This window comes from Periplaneta americana, chromosome 5 (assembly GCF_040183065.1).
Source record: "Periplaneta americana isolate PAMFEO1 chromosome 5, P.americana_PAMFEO1_priV1, whole genome shotgun sequence".
NCBI classification, from domain to species: Eukaryota; Metazoa; Arthropoda; class Insecta; order Blattodea; family Blattidae; genus Periplaneta; species Periplaneta americana.
This window is the reverse complement of record NC_091121.1, coordinates 100,021,726-100,048,830: the sequence shown is the minus strand read 5'-3', so window position 1 is coordinate 100,048,830 and position 27,105 is coordinate 100,021,726. Positions and strand designations below refer to the sequence as shown.

At 33.3% G+C, this 27,105-nt stretch overlaps 1 protein-coding gene across 7 annotated transcripts in view; it reads left to right on the top strand.

The window, feature by feature from the left end:
• Mctp (multiple C2 domain and transmembrane region protein) overlaps positions 1 to 26,899 on the top strand; it is a 1,238,231-nt gene extending 1,211,332 nt beyond the window's left edge. For all 7 annotated transcript variants that reach the window (XM_069826339.1, XM_069826342.1, XM_069826343.1 and 4 more), the window contains one exon: positions 22 to 26,899. In XM_069826339.1, the coding sequence (XP_069682440.1) occupies positions 22 to 105 (84 nt within the window). In that variant the 3' untranslated portion in view covers positions 106 to 26,899. The remainder of the gene's footprint in view (positions 1 to 21) is intronic.
• The last annotated feature ends 206 nt before the right edge of the window (positions 26,900 to 27,105 follow it).

Below are 27,105 nucleotides of genomic sequence, written 5' to 3'. Positions count from 1 at the left end.
AATATTTTCTTTCCTTTTTAGTTGGCCTTCAGAGAGTTGAAACCTCATCCAACATCAGATGTTGACCGGAGACGGGATCAAAAAAAGAAGCACAAAATGTCCTAGTGAAGGGGGACGCAGTTTTCAAGAGGTGAACCCAGATAACTGATGAACAGTTGAGTCACTGAAAGCTGTCCCCCATGTTGAAGTCAGTGAAGCACAATGATCTGACCCGACAGTCAGCCGATATAGGGCCTTCCCTTCTAGTCATCAAGTGAGGAACAGCTGTTGTTTCCAAATGAAAAATACTGTAACACTGCGGTGTGTTAATTTTCAGTGGAATAGCTGAGTCCTTCGTTTTATATGGTAGACATTTGAGTAAAACCAAAGTGCATGCTGGAAAGTTCGGATTATGCTACACCAAAACCTCGTTTACATAATTGTCTTTTTAAAATGAGAACGAAGAAGAAGCTGCTCTACTTTTAAAAGTGGGGTAAAGTGTTAAAATGTGACTGCATGATGATCTCTATATTATAATGAAATAAGTCTGTTGTACAATAATTGGGAGGGCCATATATGTAATTATTTTGCTGGATGAAATTGTTCATTTCCACACTTCTCTTATGTACATGAAAAGCACTATTACCCTACTTTGCTTCTTGAAGCATGTTTAACTTAATCTCATGTATATACCTACTTAAGTCCAGCGCTGGTGCTGAGCAGTATTTTATAAGCTCGTTGTTTTATATCTTGAGTCTTCTTGTTGGTCAGAATTATTCTTCCTGTCTTGTGATGTCACTGTTATCTCGCTAATGAAACGGAAATTAATAACAGTTTCATAGCAGTATGTCGTGAATATAAAATATCAAAATTTTCCCTATCCCCATATTAACGAAACATAACATTTAAAAGTATTATAATTCTTATATCAAAACTCTGTTGTGCACAATACTGCACAAAGTGCATTCTTTGCAACGTTAATTGCATAGATATGTATTTAAGCAATTGAAACAGAAAACGGTGAACACCATTTTTCTTGTATTGTTAAATATTTAAAAAACCTTGCTATCTGTAGCTCTGTGTCTTCCTATCTCATCAATGTTCAACTGAGGCCCTCAGTTCATGACTATACATAAACAACTTACTTAGCATGGATGTGTATGTGTGCATATATATAATTATATATGCGCTGTCCCAAATTTCCTGTGTTATTTTGAAGCCTATTTTTATAAATAAATATTTTGTTATAATTTTATTCTTTTACTTTGAAACTACGTAAAAATGTTAATATGATGAAATTCATTATGTTCCAGAAATAAGTGTGAATAACTGAAGATGAATTTTATATGCAAAATAATCAAAGATTCTGCAGGCTTTTCACTATTTGTATAAACTAACAAGAAAAGAAAGTCAGCCCCGATAGTCTTCTGATTAGGTACCGTTCTTGTCTTCAAGTATCACGGATCTTTTAGGTAGTAAAACCCTACAAGTGTGATTGCCATCAGATGAAGAGGTATAGTCATTGGTCTCATGTAGTTCATTTACTATGCACAAAAGACGCCTCTTCTCGCAGTTAAAAATAAACACACTCAAAATGAGATGGTCAGGCTCGCCATTACTCCATTTTCAGTTCTTAATAACAGATTTCACATCTCTTAACGATGGTGGAGGCCTTTGGTAGACAAGAGTGTCGATTAAAAATCTTATTAATCACTTTCTATATGTAGTAAACCTGCAGACAGGCATTTGTTAGATGCAGAAATTTAAAATTGTTAACAAATTAAGTCGAGACCAGCCCAAAAGAGTCAATGATAGTTGTCAAAAACCAATGAATCATATGGAAAGCAGTATAGGGTAATATATTAATTAAATATTAACCCTTCCATTTGCATTGGTATATAGTTGAAAATTTAAATGTATTTTCACAATAAATAAATTACCTGTGACATTATCTAATCAGATAAAATTATCATTTCATTTTTAAGGTGGATCTTTTGTGCATTATTTGGTAAAATGACAACAAAATTATTCAGTGTCTTTTAAAAGTTATTAGTTAGTGGTATATTTATTATACATTACTTTATATTTTTAATTGAAATGTCTAAAATCGTATTTTCGTACCGATACTGTAGAAGAATTTGGGCGCATTTGAAATTTTTATGTTCATACTTACATGAAATGTTTTGAACATATTGGGACATAGTGCAAGCCTCCAGTTTATTGCATTTTTTTCTGGGACATTCTGCAATATAATGAACGGGACCCAGTGGAGGATGAAGCAAGCAAATGTATTTTGACAGATTTATCAAGATTGTTATATCATAAGAATTATACTTTATGTGGTGGTCTTAGATGTTTTGAAAATTGTTGATAGTGTAATCTAGAAGTTGAAACTTTTACATGCAGAAAGTATTAATTTAATTAGCATTTATACGTAACTCAAGAAGTAATTTGTTGAAGACAAATATCTCATCACAAGTATTTACTCAGGTACTTCTTGCATTTAAAATCATTTGAGCATTGAAATGCAGCATCAAATGCACAATTTTTATGTTACAAGAGTGTCGTAATTGTATGATGTTTAGCACTGGAATGAAGTTGTTAATTTCGATAAATTTTTTATACCACATTTCATATTAATTCTGCGGGAATGTACGGTTTATGACGCATTTTTCAAACATTTTCTAATTTTGCATGAAATTAATGTAACCTTGAGTTTTAGAGTGACATAAACATTGTATACAGATAAGATTTTGCGCTAAGTTATAAAATATTATAAAAGTTTCTACTTAAAAAAAATGCCATCGCAATAGGTTTTACAGTAAGAAAAGTACGAAAATATTAAAATTAAGAATATGATACTTTCAAGATAATCTGTCCCCTGAACCATAGTTGGCTTTAACAGGAATTTAGTTTCTCATTTTCAACCTAAACAATCAGAAGTTGTTATTAAACTCCATCTTAAATGCAGTGCATACATTTTATCTTTCTCTGCTCGCTTACAGGAACTGTATTTCAGCAATGCTTAGTTACACACGAGCCATTCAAGAACACACATAGCCGCTGATAGACGTTTGTTTTGATACTGTATTCAGTATTGAGTTGAGTTTCAGTGCAGTAAGTGTGTTGCGTACAGTGTTGACTTTCATTTCTCTATTTGTGTCTGTTGCTTGAGTCATGGTTCAGAGATTTAATACAGAACAAAGAATTTTTATTTGTTATAACTTTTTAAAATACGAATCACCTGCTTAGTGTCAGAGAGAATTTCAAGAAAGTTTTCCTGGAGTTGATCCACCTGATAGATCTACAGTTCGTTCAGTAGTGAATAAATCCAAAACAACAGGATCAGTGTTGGACAAGAAAAGAAGTCGAAGGCACCATATTTTAGCTGAGGAAGAAATGGATGATTTTGGTGCTCGATTAAAGCAATTGCCACTAAACTTTCTCACGAAGTTAGCATGAGCTGGGGTCCACCGTACATCAACACATAATGCGACAAAAATTACTAAAACTTCATTCTTCAAAGTTACAGAAATGCACGCCCTACAGCCCAGGAACCCACTTAGGAGAATCTTATTTATTCATTCTGTACATGACGGCCATTTAGACACACAATGATTTTTAGTGATGAGACATAGTTTCACTTGCATGGACGAGTTGACACTCAAAATAATCGGTACTAGTAGTAAATAATACATTACATGATCCTAAGGTCGGTGTATGGTGTGCATTAAGTGCAAAACGAATAATCGGCCCTGAAACAATTAATACTGACCGATACAAAACCCTAATTTTGTATCAGTTTTTTCTCAAGTAACTGTTTAAAAACGAAAATATGTGTGTTTCAGCAAGTCGGGGCTACAGGCCATACAGCTCGAACTTCATTTGTGTGCTATTGCTGATGTGTTTGATGAGTGGGTAATTAGTATAGGATTGTGGCCTGCTCGATCCTCAGACTTAACGCCCTGCTGTTTTTATTTATGGAACAGTTTAAAAGACAGGGCGTATAAATCATATCTACGAACATTGGATGATTTGTAGAACAACATATGACAAGAAACAACAAACATTTCGAAAGTTGAGCTGCAGTGTGTGAACCAAAATGTGTTTAGATGCTGTGCTGCTTCACAGCAAATGGGGAACACTTTCATCATCTTTGAAAAAGATAAGCGCTGTTCTATACTTCACTGGTCGTGCATATGCGAGGTTGTGTACAAGTTACGCCATGTATTGCTGCTTCAGCTCTACTTTCGCAAGCAGAGAAATATAAAATGTATGCACTGTATCACGAGGAAACATTGCCCAACAATTAATTAAATTGTGTAGCTAATGATCATCATCACGTCACACATATATTTGAAGAATTGTTTGAACAGTGCACCTTTGCTAATGATGCGCTTCCCAAATGTTATAATGGAAGATCATATTGAGTGGACGAATACTTAACCTATATATATAACTCGATCTTACTGTACGTTCGAAGATAAGGTAAATAAAAAGGTTTTCCTCGAAAAGAAAGCCAATTCTAAATTCCTACACATGAAACAGTCCTGTCTAGGAGATGATTTGAAGTAAAATTTACGTACCACCTCTCACCTATTGATGATAATTTTGCTTTCTGAGTGCCTAATTTTCATTAGTGGAATTCGACAGTGCCAAACTTGCAGATTCCAAGAAATTCTTGATGAGCTATATCTGAAGATATTGGCAAGAACATAGGATCTGAATAATTTGAAGGGAAAAATTGTTCTAGGGCCAGGTATCAAACCCTGGACCTTTGGCTGAGAGCGTCAACGCTCTTTCGACTGATTACCCAGAAACTATACCAGACCCTGACTCAATTTTCCCCTTACATCCATTACGTCAAGTGGGTTGACAGATCTTCAGAGCCCAGCATTGAATGCACACTTGCTGTGACTTAAATTTGTGGTTTTCTCTTATCAAAACAATAACGCATATTTTTTTCTTGAAATTATTCAAGTTAGCTCTACAGATTACAGCATTGCCTGGAAAAGCCAGATGTGTATAACATAGGATCTGTTACTTCATTATATACTCCATTCACAGGGATGAAGAGGCAACCCAAAGAAAAGAATAAGCTTGCATAAATTGACTTCAGGAGCGTAAGAGCAGTTCCAAAATATTTATTTCTTATTCCATCCAGTTCAGGAAGTTTTTTCTGCCTCCCCCACATTGTATATATATATATATATATATATATATATATATATATATATATATATATATATATGGGGTAAGTGATAGGCCTACAATGATATGTTAGCTTGCAAGTGTCTTTCAAGGCGACAGTGACATGTCACGTATTATTAACTCATATTTAGTATAATAATCAAAGAAATCTGGTATGTCGAAATTAAGTACAGACCCCAGAAACAAAATTTGGGCCACCTGAATTTTACTGAATTTGCTTACTGAGCATGCACAGTATGTTATAACTGGAACTTGGAAAATTCAGGTGGCCCAAATTTTGTTTCTGGGTCTGTACTTAATTTGAAAATAATTTTCTTAGCTCGTGAAAGTTGTTGTGATGGTATTTTATTGTCCTTTCAGTTTCATGAAGCATAAATAGCAGCACAGTGATAGAATATGAATATGAGATTCACACAAAATTACTTAACAGTCTGTTCATTATTTTCAACACAAGATTATTACAAATTGAAATATGCAAAAATTGATAATTTACTTTATGATTATTTTCCAAATTATTATTGTATGTGACATAATCCACTAATTTATAACTTTAATATATAATTATAGAAATTTATAAATTTTATAATACAGCAAAACTCTTCAGTATAATTTAGTCATGTCCAGACTTGCTGATATGTAAATCATGTAGTCACAAATATTTTATTTCGTGGCAAATCCTATACTATCAGTAATCATACTAGTTCACTCCCTGTTTGCTTTTGTGAAAGATTCTCTTTTTATAAATAATGATAATTTCAGTGATTGTTTTAAATCTTGCATAACATATTATAATTTAAAATAATTATTTTAATATGTTTATATGTAAATTGAAATAACTGTCATTCATTTCTTCTCACAAAACGATAAATGCAATTATAATTCTTTTACACATATGCTTATTATAGAAAATTCTTCAGTAGTTTTGAAAGTGAAGATTGAATTTGCAATGATAAATGAGAGCATTACACGACAAAACAATTTCCGTTACTGTACAACATAGAAAGATTAAAGGGTGAAGATATCCCTATTACAAGCCATAGAGGTCCATAGGGTAGCGGGACATTAAGACTTCTCACCTTTACAGCCAAATCAGCATTAGTAACAGTGTAGGAATGTCAGTCCAATATCGCCCCCAAAGAAATATCCCTGATTCTCATTTCTGTTAGAGGTTGAGTGAACCCCAGGATCATAGTGCGGCCATTAGGATTAGATCAATGAAAAAATCTATGAACTCGTCGGTAATTGAACCTGTGATCATCTGGTTTGCAGAGCAATGCCTTAACCACAACACTACCATGCACCCCATAGAAAGATTACTTTTACAAAAACGTGTTTACCTCTCATTTGCTTATTAACTGTAACCCTTCTCTCAAAGTCGCATAGGTTTCTTTTATTTGTTCATAACAATATGTGACCCGTTGTGCGAAAAGGGATCTAAAGTTGTGAAAGGAAATTTTACAGGAGAACAAAACAACGAATTTGCGCTGTAAAAACTGCATATCTATGTTCTGACATCGTGCGGTACCTGTAGGCTTTTTTTACATACTAAACTAGGACGTAGTTTTACACAGTGTTTCTTAAATACCTAAATCTTTCTTATAGTTGCTAAGAAAAGAAGTGAAAACTTTTATTGCATTTTTCTCGAAAAGTACATAATGTTATATCAACATTCAATAAGTAATATATTAAAAAGTATAGCACTAGAACCATGAATTTTTTTTTAAATGGACAGCATTTCATCCTCTTTTTGAAACAAAAAAAAAAAAAAAAAAAAAAAAAAATCCGACTTTAGGTCCGATTTCCTGCAACTAGTCACATATAATCTGAAGAAAATAATTTTATTTGAAGTTCTGATTAATTAAAAATAAACAAGGAGACGATTCTTTAAGTTGAAACATTTCCAAGTAATGATTGGAAACAGTTTTTGTGTAAAAGTTAAATATTTGCAAATATATGAACAATAATTTTGTTATTACAAGTTGTTAAAAAGTAGCGTATTTTAGAGTTCTTTCATTTCATTTTATATGAAACTAAATTTTATTCTTATTGTGATGTAAATAACAATATGTATTTGTCGTTTTTATTGCGAAATAATATCTTTTTGTTAAGTATTCGGAAGAAATGGATTTTATGCAATCCTAGCATTAAAACATGCTTGTTATGACGTTATAAATCTTGCACAATTGGCCTAATTTTGACACTAGTGCCAGAAAAGGTTACCCAGCAACTAGTATTATCTTGAGCAAATGCGAGTTGATAGAGTCTGTGGTCCTTCACAGCTGTGCTTCTACATCTGAGGCCAGCGTATTGATGCATTTCAATTGGGTTGAATTGAGGGATGGATTTTCCTGAGCCAGACACACCAACATGACGTCCTGAGCTTGGGTTGAGACATGCCACAATCCTGACCCTTGTTGATGAGTAGAAATCTTGGAGGCCCTGTACTATGCTACCCAATGTCAACATGTGAGATCTGGAATTCCATAGGGACGGGATGCAGCTGAACTTGAAATATTCCCATTCTCGACCAAAGCAGTCACCCGTTCATGAAAAGATTGCCTGTGGTGAGACATGGCTACGTAATAAATTGCGACGTAACTGAGTGTTCTGGTTATAACTAGTCAAAACAGCTGATATTATCGCCGTGCTCTCATGGTTAACATTTGGCAGGTCTTTGAGTGGCCTCATGCATAACATTCGGCAGGTCTTTGAAATTTAATTGTATTATTGTTTTCAATTTCTTATGTCGCCGCTCCAATCACTCGCCTCAATTTCAATATTGCAACCAATAAGCTGCTTCCATTATTAAATGACACCTACTTGTCTAATCCACGTGGACTAAAACCGAGGTTGCAATGTCTTGTGCTGAGGACGAACATTAAGGTATATGCAAATCAAGATACGTTAAACCAAAGGTCCCGGGTTCGATGTCCAGCCCCGGAACAATTTTTCCCTCGAAATTATTCATTAAGGTATGTGATTAAAAATTATCATTAAAGAGTTATTAATAAGAGTTAAGAATGTCAACGTACTCGTATATGAAATAATAATAATAATAATAATCATAATAATAGCCATTTAACAATATAACAAACTACTGCTTATTCTTATCGAGGAAGTAGATGTGACGTGACACTTAGAGTGAAACCTACAGAGCAACAATCGGTCGGCAAAATTATGTTTTAAAAGCACACCGCATGTTACTGTATGATGCCGATATGTTAAGCATGAGGCCACAGCGATAATAGCTAAGAACAACAAATGCACCATACAACAAAGCAGAATGCTCATAAAACTGGCCTGACTGACCCTAAAGACACTCTATGCAGTGTTGGGCAAATGGGAGATTGTTATAATACATAATGAGTGTTTTTGTTTGAGGTATGTCAGATAGCATATTGTTTTATATTAAATAGTTATTAGAAACGGAAATCGCCATATTAATAAAACATAATATGGAAAAAATATGACAACAGTGATAGTGAAATAAAATTTATATCACGTGAAGCTAAATTCAGACTTACAAAAAAAAAATCAATAATAGTGAAACTCGAACACGGTAACTTTTGTTTCGTAGTCAAACATGCTATTGAGCTACTGGACACTTTGACTGTAAACCTTCATCAATGTCCTTTCCACATGGTGAACATCGCAGGCATCTGGAAAATTATTTGTTGTTAAATTCGTGTATTTGGAAGTTTCGTGAGTTATATAATTACCTAAATTATAAACAAATAATGGCAGAACAGACTTAGATTCGTCTTAGAGGCATGGACGGGGAAACATTAAGGGAAATCAAGAAGATAGTATGATGCAAAATTCAGTACAGCTGTACTGCATGGCTCCCATGAAGACATCTTTAAGCTGATCATTTTTTTTTCTTTGGAATATACATACTTACTTATTTACGGCTTTTAAGGAACCCAGAGGTTCATTGCTGTCCTCACATAAACCCGCCATCATTCTCTACCTGTGCAAGATTAATCCAGTCTCTATCATCATGTCCCACCTCTCTCAAATCCATTTTAATATTATCCTCCCATCTGCGTCTTGGCCTCCCCAAAAGTCTTTTTCCTTCTGGCCTCCCAACTAACATTCTATGTGCATTTCTGGATTCGCCCATATATGCTACATGCCCTACCCATCTCAAACGTCTGGATTTAATGTTCCTGAATTGAATTGAATTTAACGGAGGGGCGCACTATGGCCCAGCACTGCGACCTGTTAAGATCTATTGTGCTGACCCTCTGGTGACGCATTCCCAAACCCACACCGACTGACCACACTAAGGTTCTCTGTGTGCCCAGCTTTCGAACAGACAACCCACTCGTCCCTAGGCCAGTACCCTCCATGCATCGACAGCCAGTGTTCAGGGAATGCTACAGAATGATAACGAAATGGAGAAATGGTGACGGAATAATGTAAATGCCTAATTTGGGGAAAAACAAGAGAACCCCGGGAAAAACTCGAACTGCGACCTTGTTCGCCACAAGTGTCACTATGGATCCCAGACCTGACTGGAAATCGAACCCTGGCCACCTGCGTGATAGTCTGAAGATCTGACTATTCAGCTATCGCAGAGGGTTTTAATGTTCCTAATTATGTCAGGTGAAGAATACAATGCATGCAGTTCTGTGTTATGTAACTTTCTCCATTCTCCATTCTCCATTCTCCTGTAACTTCATCCCTGTTAGCCCCAAATTTTTTCCTAAGAACCTTATTCTCAAATACCTATAATCTCTGTTCCTCTCTCAAAGTGAGAGTCAAAATTTGACAACCATACAGAACAACCGGTAATATAACTGTTTTATAAATTCTAACGTTCAGATTTTTGGACAGCAGACTAGATGACGAAAGCTTCTCAACCGAATAATAACAGGCATTTCCCATATTTATTCTGTGTTTAATTTCCTCCTGAGTGTCTTGCTTCAAGATATTTGAATTTTTCCACCTCTTCAAAGGATAAATTTCCAATTTTTATATTTTGATTTCGTACAATATTCTGGTACTTTGTCTTTTCGGAATTTACTTCCAAACCTATTGTTTTACTTGCTTCAAGTAAAATATCCGTGTTTTCCCCAATCGTTTGTGGATTTACTCCTAACATATTCATGTCATCCGCATAGACAAAAAGCTGATGTAACTCATTCAATTCCAAACCACCTCTGTTATACATACATGAAAAAAATTTCACATGCTGTAAATAATCGTTTGCTATGTAGCCTTGTAAGCTACAAGTCTGGCGCCATGACCAAATGGTCATACATTGGATTAATGGTACAAAATGAGCATTGCTTTGGTTCTTTATGGGAGAAGAAATTTGTTCATGAAATTTCGGCCTGTATATGAGATTGGTGGCCCAACATCATGAGAAATTTGGGGAACTGCGTTGTGTAGTGAAATCTGGTTTCAAATGCAAGCTGGAATGGTTGGGGGATCATTGTGCTGACCACACACTATCCTCATATTGGTTGGATGATGGTTCACTTCTTCTTAGGCACATGAACAGTGAGGTTAGCAGTTGGCTGGTTGGCCTTTGCCTTTGTTGGCCTGTTGCGCCACTGATTTCATGGAGCTGTCCCATGCTATAGGTGCGTGATCTAAGGCATTATACATTAGAATGAGTGATGGATTTTAGTCTTCATGGGGAAAAGAAAATCTTCTCATGAAACCTCGACTAGTGTAAGTGACTGATGCTGACCCAGCATCATGATGAATTTGAAGAGCTACATTAAGTAGTGAAATTCGGTTTTGTCAGCCAACTATAATGGCTGGGAGGATTATCGTGCTGATCTCGGAGTGAATGTCAGGTCAACAGTCAGCTTATCAGTGTTGGCTCTCCAGGGGCAAACTTTTCATACTGCAAAGGCATTTTAAAATGTTGCATTTGTTCGGATCAAATTTTTGCATATTTAAAGGACAAAACAAAAATTCTTTTAATCATTTATTATATAATACAATACTCTCTTAAATTGACTGAGCATATTGAGGATTAAATCAATGTATTTGCTAAAACACATTACAATTTTTTACTCGAAAAGGGAGCAAAAACGAGCAAGATTGTATTAAACTTTTTTGTTTGAGATATTTCAAAGAATAACCTCTCGAAATTAATAACATTATTAAATAAATTTTATGGTTCATTCTGTATATACATACATATTAAAATTATAATGCACCTAAAAGTTTAGAGTTATTTAAGACCGGAATAATAATCAGAAAAAGCTTGTAAGAAGATTTAGAAAGAAAGATTCAGGAAGAAATATAATGTGTAATTTACATTATCTCAATAACAAGTTTTAATGACATAATATAGAATTGTTTGAATGTGTTGTAATTTGATGCTCCTGGCATTGCTCTCATTTCATGTACATTTATCATATCATATTTTATTACAGTGTAACTTTTATGAGCAGCAGTACTTTAGTATTCGAAAACAACGCCTTAAAATACATCAAAATTTCATTAATAGAAACCTGTCTTAGGAATACACACTTATTCAATTAATTCTTCAAAGCAAGATAATATGGTATCAGAAAGGCAGCTTGCATTATCCTTTACTGTTTCCATATACTAATCCATAGCTTAATTTGCAAGTTACCAGTTTAATAATTTAAAAGTATACCGGTACTAGTTAGAATGTATTTGACATGAAATAGTATTTTGAAAATTAATAAATTTATGAACTGTGATGATTTTTAATTTGAATTTGGCCAATTTTCTTTCAGTTTTGGGAAGTAAGTGGAAGTTAAAATTATATTGAGGTCATTATTTTGGTTAGTTCGTATTCTTGCATTGTTTCCAAACAATTCTATATGTTTTTGGGTGATATTCACATCAGTACAACCGGCACTTCAAAGTATTGTAGCAGTTGTGTCCAAACAATATCCTGAAATTAAAGATGAGGCTAAGAATGACATATATAGTTTAATTATTATTACCATACTACATTATAATTATAATAAGCCTATATAATTAACGGACATGTTATATTACAAAATTTTAGTTAGAGATTGTGACAAATATGTTTTCAGAATCTCATTTACCAGTAAATTTGTGTTTACCATTCTGTTCTCTCTTTATGTACACTCAGATATTATTTCGGCTATAGACCACATTTTCTTTTATTTAATATTCATGCATTAATCTAAAAACATAATATGCACACAAAATTTCCATTATAGTTCATTGTTATAGGTACGAAACTTTCTCATTTAAATTTTATTTTGCAACTAAACAGTATGTGTATAGGTATATATACCGTATATAGGTCTACACCAGTTACAAACCTTCTGTTACCAGTATCTATTGTACAAGCTGGAAGATAATGCAAGACAGTTTACTTACTTACAAATGACTTACAAGGAACCCAGAGGTTCATTGCCGCCCTCACATAACCCCACCATCAGTCCCTACAAGACAGCTACCTGTATACATTAACATTTTGAAAATTTTACGTGACAATTAATAGTAAAATATAATTGCAATTATACTATATCCTTTGGAAATTTGAAAAAAGTACAAAACCTAGTCCTGTGGCTTAACTGATGCAGTGAAGATAATTCCCATTGATGTCATGTTCTCTTTAACGAATAACAGAACAATACATGAGCTAATAGAAGCAAAACCATTACTCTATATGGAACTGAATACCAGGGGTAATCTTCATCTTACGATGTTTGGTGACGTATACACGTCCGTTGATGTGACATATTAATGAATTTTAAATACTATTATAGTCATAATCATGCCATGGTATGAAAGAAAAATTTCACAACCTCGAGCGGGAATCGAACCTGCGACTTCCTGTTCTCCGGTCAGGCGCTCTACCACTGAGCTATCGAGTTCGTCTCACGCCAAACGCTTGGAATTATCCTTTCATACTGGCGACTCTGTTACAGAGTACTGTCCATAGCGTCTGATCTAGTCAGCACTGCTTATGGGTTGAAAGAAACTTTACAAATGTAATCTTCATCTTAAGATGTTTGGTGACATATACACGTCCGTTGATGTGACATATTAATGAATTTTAAATATTATTATAGTCACAATCATGCCATGGTATGACAACCCATAAGCAGTGCTGACTAGATCAGACACTATGGACAGTACTCTATAACAGAGTCGCCAGTATGAAAGGATAATTCCAAGCCTTTGACGTGAGACGAACTCGATAGCTCAGTGGTAGAGCACTTGACCAAAGAACAGGAAGTCGCAGGTTCGATTCCCGCTCGAGGTTGTGAAAGTTTTCTTTCATACCATGGCATGATTGTGACTATAATAGTATTTAAAATTCATTAATATGTCACATCAACAGACGTGTATACGTCACCAAACATCGTAAAATGAAGATTACATTTGTAAAGTTTCTTTCAACCCATAAGCAGTGCTGACTAGATCAGACACTATGGACAGTACTCTGTAACAGAGTCGCCAGTATGAAAGGATAATTCCAAGCCTTTGGCGTGAGACGAACTCGATAGCTCAGTGGTAGAGCGCCTGACCGGAGAACAGGAAGTCGCAGGTTCGATTCCCGCTCGAGGTTGTGAAATTTTTCTTTCATACCATGGCATGATTGTGACTATAATAGTATTTAAAATTCATGAATACCAGGGGATGAATATTGGAAAAAACTGCTGCTACATGGAGTTTGGAGACATGTAGGACTAGTACAATTGCAATGGAATTAAAACCTGACCTAGGATTAACAAATACACCACGAATACCACCAGAGTCACAGGATCCAAAGGATATAGATTGTCTCAAGTTGAGTTTTGCATAAATTTCAAACAGCCACTTGCCAAAAGTCATCAAATACTTAAATTGTGAGGGCTCTAGCACTAGAAACTATTGTTATACAAGATATACCTTCTGTTTGTAATTCAGGATTCCTGTGGTCATTGTTGTATTACGAACTGATGTTTTTGGAAAATATACATTGACAGCTCCCAAATCGATGGATGCACCAATGCAAGTGCAGGGATATATTGTGAACTTTTCCCCACTACACTTCTATTGGTTGCTATAGAACAGCTTTTGATGAGGAAGTTGAAACTATTCACTTAGCAGGAACTCAACAATGCCACTTCTCCAAGTGTTTTGAAAGAGCAGTTATCCTATCAGACTTCACTTCTGCAATTCGCACAATCAGATCCACAAATCTACAGAACCACAAGAGTGCTGCAGAATCCTACATCAGCTGAAAAGAAAAAACAGAATCATGACATTGCAGTGGTCACTGGTCCACTGCCAAATATTTGTAAATGAACGAGTAAGCTACCTCGTCAAGATAGGAAGTAAGGTTCTGCAAACATTTGACAAAACAACACCTCTCAATTTTTGTATTCATGAAGTTTTGAAAAAGAAACACTTTTCAACAATTGTGAGCACAAATTTCAGAGAAACTATGGAAGGAGTCACTGCTAAACATTCTAGATTGGCCCAGATGGGATGCAGTTGCACTTAATACTAGACAAGACTGTTTAATCAGACACTACCACTGGATTGGCATCTACACTGAACCATCCTTTGTTATCTGAAACCAAGGGCAGGAAATGGACAAGACATCACCTACATTGACCGGCCTGCAACAGTAGTAGATTCTATGGTTGTTACTGCGAAGGAAGATGTGTTATGGGTCAAAGATGAAATTCTGGGTACCTACCATTTGAAATAAATAAATATACGATATCTTGAGGAAAAGGTTTACTGTCAAAAATATTTCAGTCACCATTGACATGAATATGTCTACAGAAATGTTCGTCTCCAAAACAAGAACAACTAGCAGAACGATGGAAAAGAAGACAGATACGATACTATCAATCAGCAGATTTCAAAAGAAAAACAAACTTTGGGTGATCCAATGAACAAACAAAATAACTCGTTAGAATACTAGTTAAAGGCTTAATTTTGTGATGAAGCGAAGTGAACGGCTAAAATTTGTAACTGTATTTATTGTAATATTTTTAGAGTGGTACATAATAATTATCTTTTGAACTGTTAAGATAAAATCGGTACCAATAATTGAAATCATACAAAAATAAATAATAAAATTATTTTAAACATTTTGCAATATATTTTATACAAGAATGTAATACCGTACATTCTAGTGAAGTTACATGTTCGTAATGTTGTCTTTGTCCTTTTAGACATAATTTTTTATATCTCCTCAAATAAACGAGTTCAATTAATTGTTAGGAATACTAACTTAGTGGACTGTGATCCGTGATAAATATATCTAGCTTTTACTTTATCTCGACAAATATAAAAATTATACATATTTAAATGTAGGCTATCGATAGATGTAAATAAAGGGATTTAGGTAGGCCTACGTTGAACATTGGACCAAACAGTAATGATATGAAGTTCATTGAATCTCTTTGCTTACACTCTTCATCCCCCAAAATGTTTCTTCACCAATAGTATTTATCAGTCATTACGAGGTGCAAAATAAGTGAATTACTGTAACAAAAGCAATTTTTGTAAATATAGCAATTTCGTCTGATATAAAATCATCTTTAGAGATAATATTGACTGCATTAATAGATTATTAATTCTCTTGATTTAAATTAAATGGTTTTCAACTGCACTAATTTTAAGTTAATTTTTTTCTTGCAACTTTGTCATTGGGGAGCAATGAGTTCATATATTATTCAATTAAGATAGCTTATTAGTTTGAGGTTACTTGCAAATTAAGTGTTGTGTTGGTTACATATAAATTTATTTTGCCTCTTTAATGCACAATATTTTCACACCTTTTTTTTGTGTGTCCTGTGAACCCTTTAAGACCAAAGTTGAATATTGTAAAAAAAAAATTAAATATTGTAGAGTATCATCTACTGAGAATATAAACAATAAACAATACAAATTTAAGAGTCTTCGCAAATCAAAATGTACTCATGGCCGCAAATTTCATATTACACTTTGGAATTGATGCTTTATCACAGAATGTCAACAACTCGGGGTGTTAAAGGGTTTTCTTCTGTAAGCGTTTTGCAATTACATTTCCTTCCATGTGATGCAATATTTTAATATTGTGATATATTTGTTTTGATCAGTCTGTGTTGATGATAATGTTCCTGCGAGTGTGTGGACAAGGCTGTGCTTGTAGAATGAGACATTCTGTACAGTTAATTTTAAAGCCAAGTTAATGTTATCTCTATACAATAGCGTATATCAGTGGATTTTATAACACTCAGTTCAGTTGGACCTTCACCCTTTGAAAAGTTATATAGATAATCTAACTATAATTTTCGATTGAAGTATGTATCTCGTATAAGACGCCATCTTTCTTCATACTGGCACGGTCAGGGTATATAGTAGTAATAAAAGTATGTAAACTGATGGAGATGTGATGGTTATAATATATTGCTTTTGAGTGGGGGACATAAAATTGTCATTATCTTGCACTGTGGTTGTAGGTTGATGAAAGATACGTGATATGTCAGTTAATTTGTGTATGTATATTCACCAGGGACCTATTCCACAAATGTATGGTGTTGTACATTACAAGAAAATTTTCTAGTAAGGTATTTATTTACCTACTAGAGTTTCTGTTCCATAAAAGACTTTTCTACAGTAGTACTTTACTACTCCATCTTAACAAACACAAAAACACACAAAACACAACACAAACACAAGAACACAAGAAATACATCACACTAACATACGAAAACAAAAACACGCACAAGATCACATCCTCATTCAGAAAACAGAAATACAACATAGCATACAGAACAGAAAACACACTACAAAGACATCTCAACACACAAACAACACAAAAAAATAAATACAACCACACAGGCGTATACAAGCTCACATGCAATAGTTGCGACAGTTTCTACATTGGACAGACAGGCAGATCATTCCAAACTCAATACAAAGAACACATTAAAGCAATAACCACAGGACACAATACATCTACAAATGCCGAACACATAACTAATGCCAACCACACATACAATAACATAAATACAGACATGGAAATCCTACACATACAACCCAAAAACCAAAAACTCAACACACTAGGACAATATGAAATATACAGACACACTAAAACACACCCAAATCAAATGCTCAACACACAGATCAATTTCAGAACACACACACTATTTGACTCAACTCTTTATCACATGAACGCACCCACACAACAGGCAGCAAAGTTGAGATAGTGCCGAGATCTAGTAGGCTCTGAGGATGGTGTCAAGTAACACCGAAACAGCTGTAAGCCGCACATGCTTACATAATTAACACGAGTAAGATCGCCATTTATCAATTATTTATATTCATGTGTTAAAAGTAGTGTACGAAAGATTCAACATGGAGTACAAATTATCAATGAAGTTTCATGATTGTGTTCCACAAAAGTACTGGTATTTGTAACTTACTAGTGAACTATCAAGTATTCTCTACCAATGAAAGAAGACTAATAGTGTCTTTCACTGTTGAGTCGCCCATTGCACAGCAGCCGGCGATAGCAACTGAGCTTCCGGCACTGTGGCCGACTTGAATCCCCTCCCCTTCGTAGGAGTGTGGGGGTCATTCAGTCAGTCTCACAGCGGTTTTGTTTCAGCGGGGTCGTGCTTTGAAGTGCTTCGTATGAAATGTTATTTCTGTATTAGTGCAACAAGTGTTATTGTGCTTGGTATTAAATGTGATTTCTGTATTAGTGCTGTGCTATAGTTTACATAATGCCTCAACATATTTACACATTACAACAAAGAATTTTTATCTATGATTCGTATGTGTTAACAAATTATTGCAGGCGATTTTTAACTGAATATCCAGGTGTGCCTGTCCCACATAGGGATACTGTGCGAAAACTTGTCACTAAATGTAGAGAAACGGAGTCTATTCTTGATAAGAAGCAAAGGGTAAATAAACGCGTGCTTACTGAGAAGAAACTAGACGAAGTGGGAGAAAGATTAGAACATACTCCACAGAAATCCCTCTGACGGCTTGCACAGGAAACTGAAATTTCGATGACCTCAGCATGGCGAGTTACCAAACTCTTAAAATTGAAACCATACAAGCTCACTGTTCTTCATGAATTGTTGCTGCGTAATCCGTGAAAAAAAAAGGTTAAATTGACTCTATTTCGGAAGATGAATTAATACGTTTAAATACACATTTCCTATAAAGATGCCAGAAGTGTGTGGATGAAGGAGGACAACATTTCCAATATATCATGTTATAAGGTATCTACGTGATTATTTTTCTTTGTAATTTTACTCAATTGTACATGGTTATTTTCATTGTATATTTGTACTTAAATTGGCTGTGGGGGGATAACATCGGTTGCTATTGCCGGCCACCGTGCAGCTGAGCTTTTGCTTTCGATTTGCCGGGAACTGGACTATCATTGGTTGCTATCGCCGGCGACCATGCATTGGGAGACTCGACAGTGAAAGGCACTGTACATACATGTACTAATGTTATTTAAATCTATTTATTTCGTAATATTAAGATATATTTTGATAAATATGTGGTCTACAATATCTTTTATTGCTTTTATTTCCTTCAGAAGAAACAAATTCATTTCCTTTGACACCATTTCAGTAATTTTACAGTGTTTGCAATTGAAAATCCTTATTAGCAGCATCTGTTAGCTAATACGGAAAATTATCACACAAGAATATAATGATAATAATAAAGTAAACTTTTCATTGTCAAAGAAATAAACTAAAATAAAATAACACTGCAGGGTTACGAAATTCATAGAAATATTACAGTAAGTTACTACGAATCTTTGCTGTATAACCTACCTTAAAATATGACATTTCGATTAAGGAGAAAAGCATAACCTAAGTCGATGAATGAAATACGAAGATAAACAATCGTTTCATGATATGATGTAGTGTGTTTATTGATATGATGTCACTTGTAACAATTCATTTGCAATGTAATCCCTACTACACACTTTAATTCTTTCGTGGAACAAAAAAATACAACTTCATAGGTACTTTACAACGATTTTCACCAATAATTTGTAATGTACACCATCATACGTTTGTGGAATAGGCTCCTGAAGCATTATTTCAGTCAGCAGTATGGAATAATAACTTAATGCATTAATACTTACCATATATAATGATGTTAATATTAATAACTTTGTTTGCAGACAAAATCGTAGGCTAATGGCTTGCGTGAAACTTAAGATCATCCCAGTCCCTCCACAATATGTTGCATTAGTACTTCATAAATGATTATGAATATCCTTATGGTGTGTTTTTTTGGTTTTGTTCCCCTTTGTCATCATTGTCATTAACTGGTTATTGTAATTGGGAGCAGGTGTCACTTACCCCAATTATATAATTCTTATAATATTAAGTGCAAATTGAAAACTTATTAAATTTTTCCAAAATGTTGCATTTATTGCTTACTTTCCCTCACGTTGAATTCGTATACAAAACATTTCTCTGGAGATTAATAAAATTAGTAACTAAAGTTCTACAGAAGTACCGTAGCTAATTAATTAAAAAGTTTCTATATTTTAAGTACAGTATAGAAACATACATTATGTACAATATGGGAAATCAATTTCATGACTATACGCAGATTTTCATCAACCAAAAATACCAGTACATAATCATTTAGAAGAAAATGAGAATTACTTTTTTATAATAGAAAACTTGAAGGTTTGTTAAATTGTAGTCAGAAACTCAAATTATGGAGTGAAAGTCCAAACGAAAATATTTCTACGAAGTTTCAACCATTCAGATCTGTCCCCCCTCATTAATAAGGATTTCTGTAAATATTACGAATTATTCTAAGGCTGCAACTTAACACAATTGTGCCAAAAAAGAATCCCATACTATTTGTCTTCTTGTATAGGTATACAACGTGCGATAACAAGCAAGACATCTTCATAAAAGTACATAATTGTCTACATGGATATAATCAATTGAATGGCTCTAATAATATTGCTATTTTTCAACTAGGCCTACATTTTGTTACACGATCAATTTCTAAATCTAAACCAGTGTATACTGCCTAAATATATTACGAATGGCTTGCATTCTAGTCATTCTAAGAATTAACTGATAGGAGTTGTTGAATTTGTGTTTTACAAAAGAGTATAACATATCTCCTGTCAGATCACGTATGAATAAGTAATCCAAATGTATATGTAGTAATAATGTAGATAAAGCACTATAATATTTAATTGTCCTTAACACATACAATGAAGACATTAAATAATGGAGTTCTGGCCATGTTATGGTAGGGGCATTCCTGAATATCTTAGACAGTGGAACATGAAATTTGTACTCAATTATGAACAATGAATTTTGTGAGGGATTCGAAAAAATTTTTGTGGATCATAACGCTCTTTTCATGACAATGAGAATAGTTAATCAAATAATAGAGTCTCTGAAAGGCCTAATTTTAATACAATTAGAATTTCCAAGTACATACTAAATATATTTTTGAGCGATAGAAAATTTAAAATATCCCCGTCCATTATTGATAAAGTAGTTCTTAGAAATACAGTAGGTTGTCTTTCAGTGATTTTTCTGAAGTAAAAGACTGTACCTATAAATTTAATTAAATAGATTAAAATGAAAATTAATGTAAACTTATATGTGGACTTTCACTTTATAAACTCCGAAAATGTAATTTTCCTTCTTCGTCAACTTCTGTCACAGTTTAGACCACAACATGTCCCGATTTCTAAAGGTAACATTGAGCTTCAGGTCCATATACCAAAGTTTGTTTACCTTTTGAGTTATAATTCATAATTGTTTCAGTAAATACGGTGTCCTTTCCTCCATTCTGTTAGCATATTACTTCCAATTGTCACTTTTGTTTGTATTTTTAATCCATATATATTATATTATATTAATTTATTGTGAAAACACGGTAGCATAAATTAAAATAATAAGATTAAAATTAGTTGCATGTTCTGAACATCAGCGAGAAGCAAGAATATCCAACTATAGCATAAAATTAGCTACTTCTTTGCTTCTTACTGATATTTTCTGAATGCACTACATTTATTTTTAACCATGTCTTTATTTTAAATTATATAGGTTATTACTGATACAACAAAGAATTCACTTTTCTTGAACTGGCCTTATTCTCAAGAATGGTACCGGTACCGGTAATGGTATTCTGACCGAATTGAGGATTATTCTAGGATTCAACTTTTGTTCATGATTTAAGAATTCCCAAAGGAAGCACTAGTTAAAAAGATTTATTTATACATTATTATAACTTGTTTCTTTCACAAAACCTACTGTATTTATAAGCTCCAGTGCTCCACTGTCTATGTTGAAATATTACCAGTATAACTTATGAATGTAACCTCAAAATGTTGGTCCAACTGAATCTTGAAATAAAATATGTTTATATTGCCTCTTTGACTGTATATTAGTGGTAATGTTGGGTGAGAGTATATGGGTGTTCTAACAGAGGATGATTTCCACATTCCCATAGGTAACTGTGTTCAGGGCACCAACGTTTTGTGTGTTTTTTTTTCTACCTCTCCAACATTGCACAACTTCCAAGCAGTTATTTGACTTTTGCATTCATCACAATCTATTGTTATGGTTTCAGTTAAACTTATATACAAGTGTGTTTTTGTATTATAACTTTGTTTATTTTATTGCTGCTGCTGACCAATATATTGAGGAGTTGTCGAAGGTGTAGTTCACATTGAAGTGAATTATGTGTTTGCCAGTTTGTATATGTATGTAGTCTTGTGCCAGATTATTTGTCAGTCATTTGGAGAAACTAAGTGAAGAAAATTACATGTCATAATTCGTAGGCCCTAATGAAAGTATTTGCAACTGGAAGATAGGATATTTGCACCAAGAGCCTACATTTAAATTTAATAAAAAAAAAAAAAACAATTGTTTGGCTGTAAAACAATAAGTCTTGGTGAACATACGGTATTTTATTAATTAAATAATTGAATGTTATCTCTCAGTAACACGAGAATGCATTAGATAAATAGGCCTATTAGGTATACCTACCTTAGATATACGGTAAAATAAAAGAATAGGTAAAGATAAAAAATGTAACAATCTATCGGCAATAATTACTTTTTATATAGGATAATTTATCTTGCTCCAAAACTTCTGGGGACTAACATATTGTCGACTTATAATATTGAATATGTTATTATATTGCAGTTATCACAAAATTACCGGCATTTAATCTTAAATTTAATAATGTTTTATAGTTTACAATTACGTATGCAAAAGAAAATATTGATATATAAAATAAATATCCCCGTTTGTGACAAATGAGCAGACAAATTTTTTGCTGGATTAGCTCCCAACACTAGAAATTCTGCAAAAAATTAAGTTTGATTGCCGAAAAATTATATAAAATGACAGCCTACAATTTTCTAGATGGTGTTAATGTGTAGGCTTTTAAAAATGAGTACATGATGCATGATATCTGTATGGGATTCATAATATGTTTTATAACACTAAAGAAATAGACAAGACATAATTAAATAACAAACAACAAATCGTCAGCTTAGAGTGTAAACCTGCTAACTGCCAAAGAGAAAATTTTACAAAGGAAGCAAAAAACTAAGTTAAATTAACTCCGAAACTTTAGGACCAAGTCCAAAGTACAGGCGGCATTTGTACCTGTACTTTGGATTTGGACCTAAAGTTTCGGAGTTAATTTAAACTTAGTTTTTTGCTTCTTTTGTAAAATTTTCTCTTTGGCGGTTAGCAGGTGTACACTCTAAGCCGAGAAATATGATGTTCCATCAGCTTACTGAAAGAGGAATTAAGACATATTCATGGTTATTCTAAATTTGTGCTAACTTTTCGAGAGGGATGTAGTTCATACAAAAATAACTTCATTATGTATCGTGCATGACCAATCATATGCATGAATATAGCATGTCTTGAGAAGTCTTATTTTCATGATTGTAATTAAAACTATCAGTACGTTACTTTCTCGAAGCTGTTGATAAAGGTGTTATCAGTTCTCAACTAGTATTCAATTATAGTACGGTAATCTGTATCTCTATAGCCTGCTTGATACACCCTCAGAAGAAAAAAAAATTGCATTTATGTCATCTGCGTTTAGAATTTGCCTAGATGTCAGCCTATTTACTTCGGATATTCCTTTGAACAAACGAGTTACTGGTATTCTTAATTTTAATTACAAAAATACGGAAAGCATCATGATGTTCTAGAAATTTGCTTCGTTGTATAGAGTTTTGGTATCGAGTTAGAAAAAAATAAAAGTATGAAGTAAAAAAGAAGTATATTTTAAGGATACTATATCGAGGTTTGTGTCTGATTTCAGAGGTAATTAATTTTAATGAGTGTTATAAAAAAAGTTAATACTTTGTGGTTATTTGTAACATGAAATTAATAGAAGAAATTAATGTGTGTTTATTGTCATCTTTTTTGTTCAATATTTCAAATAGTCTTCAGATCTAATTTATTGTATTTTGAGGAATTTTTATTATTATTATTATTATTATTATTATTATTAATATTATTATTATTATTATTATTATTAATTCATTCATTCCATTTCTAGATTGCAGTCCATCTCGGTGATAACTATTAGGAAAAAAAAACATAATCTTCATATTCTTTGGTACCAAATTTTTGCATTCTTATTAAGAAATACGATAGAAAATTGATAAATCTTAGCCTAACATTGAAAAAACTCGTGTATATCAAAGTAATTTTTATTTACTTAACATAATCACTTTTTAACTCCATAAAGTTAGCACAATGGCATAATGGCCATGAAGCAATTCTAAACCTTAAAAATAAAATGTTTGTCTTGGTCTGGAAACCACTCTTCTACATTAGGCCTACTTATTAATGCTTCATGCTATGAAAACTTCTTTTCCTTTGAGTTTTTTTTGTATTTTAAGTTTCGGAAATAGTAATTTAGTGAAGCTAAATCTGGCGAATATGGGGATGATCAATCAGTTCAAAGCCAACATCATCAATTTTCTGAAAACAATCAGTGTCTTGTGAGCGCATTCATTGGTTTGCAAGAAGAACAATTTTGACAATGTTATCACGACAATTTTTTAATTTAAATACTATTATTTAAATTCATTAATATGTCACATCAACGGACGTATATACGTCACCAAAACATCGTAAGATGAAGATGACAATTTTTGTTCCGAAACTTAAGTAATAATGAAGAATAATATGCTCTTGTCACAGTTATACCTTATTCGAAGTAGTCTGTCATAATTATTCCATCTTTGTCCCAAAATTCTGATATGAAGACCTTTCCTCTTGATTTTAGAACACGAAATTTTTTTGGGCAGGGAGTTTTCATTCTTTTGATTATTCTTTTGTCTTTGACTTGTAATGGTGGATTCATGTTTTGTCTATAGTTACAGTAGAATACAAAAATTATAAGAATCCTCTTCAAAATGACGACAAAGTGACTTCAAAATTATCATTCTGAGTCATTTATGATCAGCTTTCAAGCATTTAAGGATCCATTTAGCGGATAATTTTCTCATACCCAAATGATGATGAATGATCCAAAAAGTTCATACGAAATTTCCAAAATCTCTAATGTACACTGGGTTGCAAAAGATATGCCGAGTCAAAGTCGCTATCGATTTGGAATATTGTGTTACGAGGACTCCGCTTAGAAAACAATAGAGAGAGAGATAGACAGAAGGCATTGCATATAAACTCTATTATTGCTCTGTTATCATTACATCATTTAGCTTGTTTGTGGATGTCTTCAATAAACTACAAATTTTATATTTATAATAAAATTTATACATTTTTTTGTTAATACAATATGAAAGGTAACTGGCCATATAGTTATATTATCTATTGTAACAATGACAGCATCCATGGATAATAAGGAAGGCTATGGAAAACCATATGAACTGCAGTTCCACTATTTTCGTGTAGTGTTCTTACTGATGTTGTAAAATAAAAGTATATGAATAATTTAAAATCAATTCATATTAAGTAATAACGTGAACATGTTATAAAAGTCGTATTTAATATTTTTAAAACTTTATCTCAGGAAAATAGCTTTCCACCCCGACATGTTTGCTAAAGTCCTCAGAAAACGAATAATTTCATATCGGCATTTGTTTTGCAGATCAGTGTACATTTCAGCTCAATTTGTCGATCCTCCAAAATCATAATATGCATGGTATAGATATTTTCTAGAGAGGACACAGAATCATGTCTTCCAGCAGGTGTTCAACTTTGATTTCTGTTCTTCCTCTCTTGAATTCTGCAACCCAATTTTTTTATGGTGGTTTACTAAGGACAACGATTCTTCAATAATTATTTCCATCATACCCACATACATTTTCTAGATGTATGATCCTTCCAAAAATACCGTAGGTAATTTATCATCAACAGATACCAGTACTGAATTTTATCAAAATTGAATTTATCTGATATTTCTTAAAAAAATGTACAATATAGAATTAGCTAAACATTTTATCATCAAATATGGAGTAAATATTATTATCAAACTTGATAATCGCCTTCACTTTTGTTCATACCGAAGGTCCAGTGCTAACTACATATTTGTAATCGTAGGTAGTGACTTTTGTTGTCTGCAGGCCGTCCCTTCAAATATTATGTTGTAATCATTCCTTTATAATGTTCCAGAATATCTTTTCACTAATGTTTTAAAGAAATATGACAATCATCTGTAGAAATTATGTCTTTCATCTACACTCAAGTCGACCTAGTTGGCGAGTTGGTATAGTGCTGGCCTTCTATGCCCAAGGTTGCGGGTTCGATCCTGGGCTAGGTCGATGGCATTTAAGTGTGCTTAAATGCGACAGGCTCATGTCAGTAGATTTACTGGCATGTAAAAGAACTTCTGAGGGACAAAATTCCGGCACATCCGGCGGCGCTGATATAACCTCTGCAGTTGCGAGCGTCGTTAAATAAAACATAACATTTTTTCTACACTCAATTCCATTGAAAGATTTCAATGTTCTGTGGGAAATTTTCTTCAGTTTTCTTGCTTGCATGATAATAATTGTACTAGTTTTTCAATTTCAGGCATTAGAAGTAAGTGAATAAGTTAAAATTTTCGAAAATAGGCACATCTCTACGCTACTTCTTAATTTTTCATTTAATTTAATAGGTACATCAGTACTTGATATTTTAAATTTAAACAAATAATCATATTACTTTAGATTACGTATAGGTATTCTAACTACATTAAACTAATTTCATAATTCTGTTTATTTAGTTATATTATCCCGCTTTCCTTTCCCATGCTGTTTCCAAAATTACTGACATAAGATCTGGCAACCAACTGGCATAGTTAAACACCATGTTATAAATATAAATGGTAAACTGCTTGTAAATAAGTGTTCTAGGAGATGGTTCACATGAGAATTCAATGTACATAAAAAATCCTTTGAAGACTTGCAATGTTAGATTAATTGTTTTGTACATTCGTTACCGGGATCCAGAGAAGTTTAGATGAGTCTAAAAAGAATATCTTGAGAAATATATATTATACATTCTGCCCCAACCAATTGCATAGGCAGTACAGAAGTACTAAGATTTCTTATGTGAACAGTATCCAGTCTATTGATTAAACAAGTTGTCAGTTTGCAGTCTGAAGTAATAGTGTTAAAAAAGACTTGTTAAGTGATTTGTGAATTTATCAGAAGTTCCATTACCACTATCCTTTTCTTAGGTGTAAAAAAGTGGTGTTTGAATAAAGTTTATCTTTTGTATATTTGTGTAACCAAATAATACGTTTCCATATTGAATGTTGTACTTTAATTTCTGTAGACACTAGAACTCTTTAAAAATGATCAGTTGCAAATTCTATACAACAAGAATTTCCTTAATAACTTGCTTAAGGAAATTATTCCATGATACTTTTCACTTTGATTTTAAATATTTTCTCCGAGCTCTATTTTTTTCAGCATTGACGTTGTGAGAAATATACTTCAGGAGT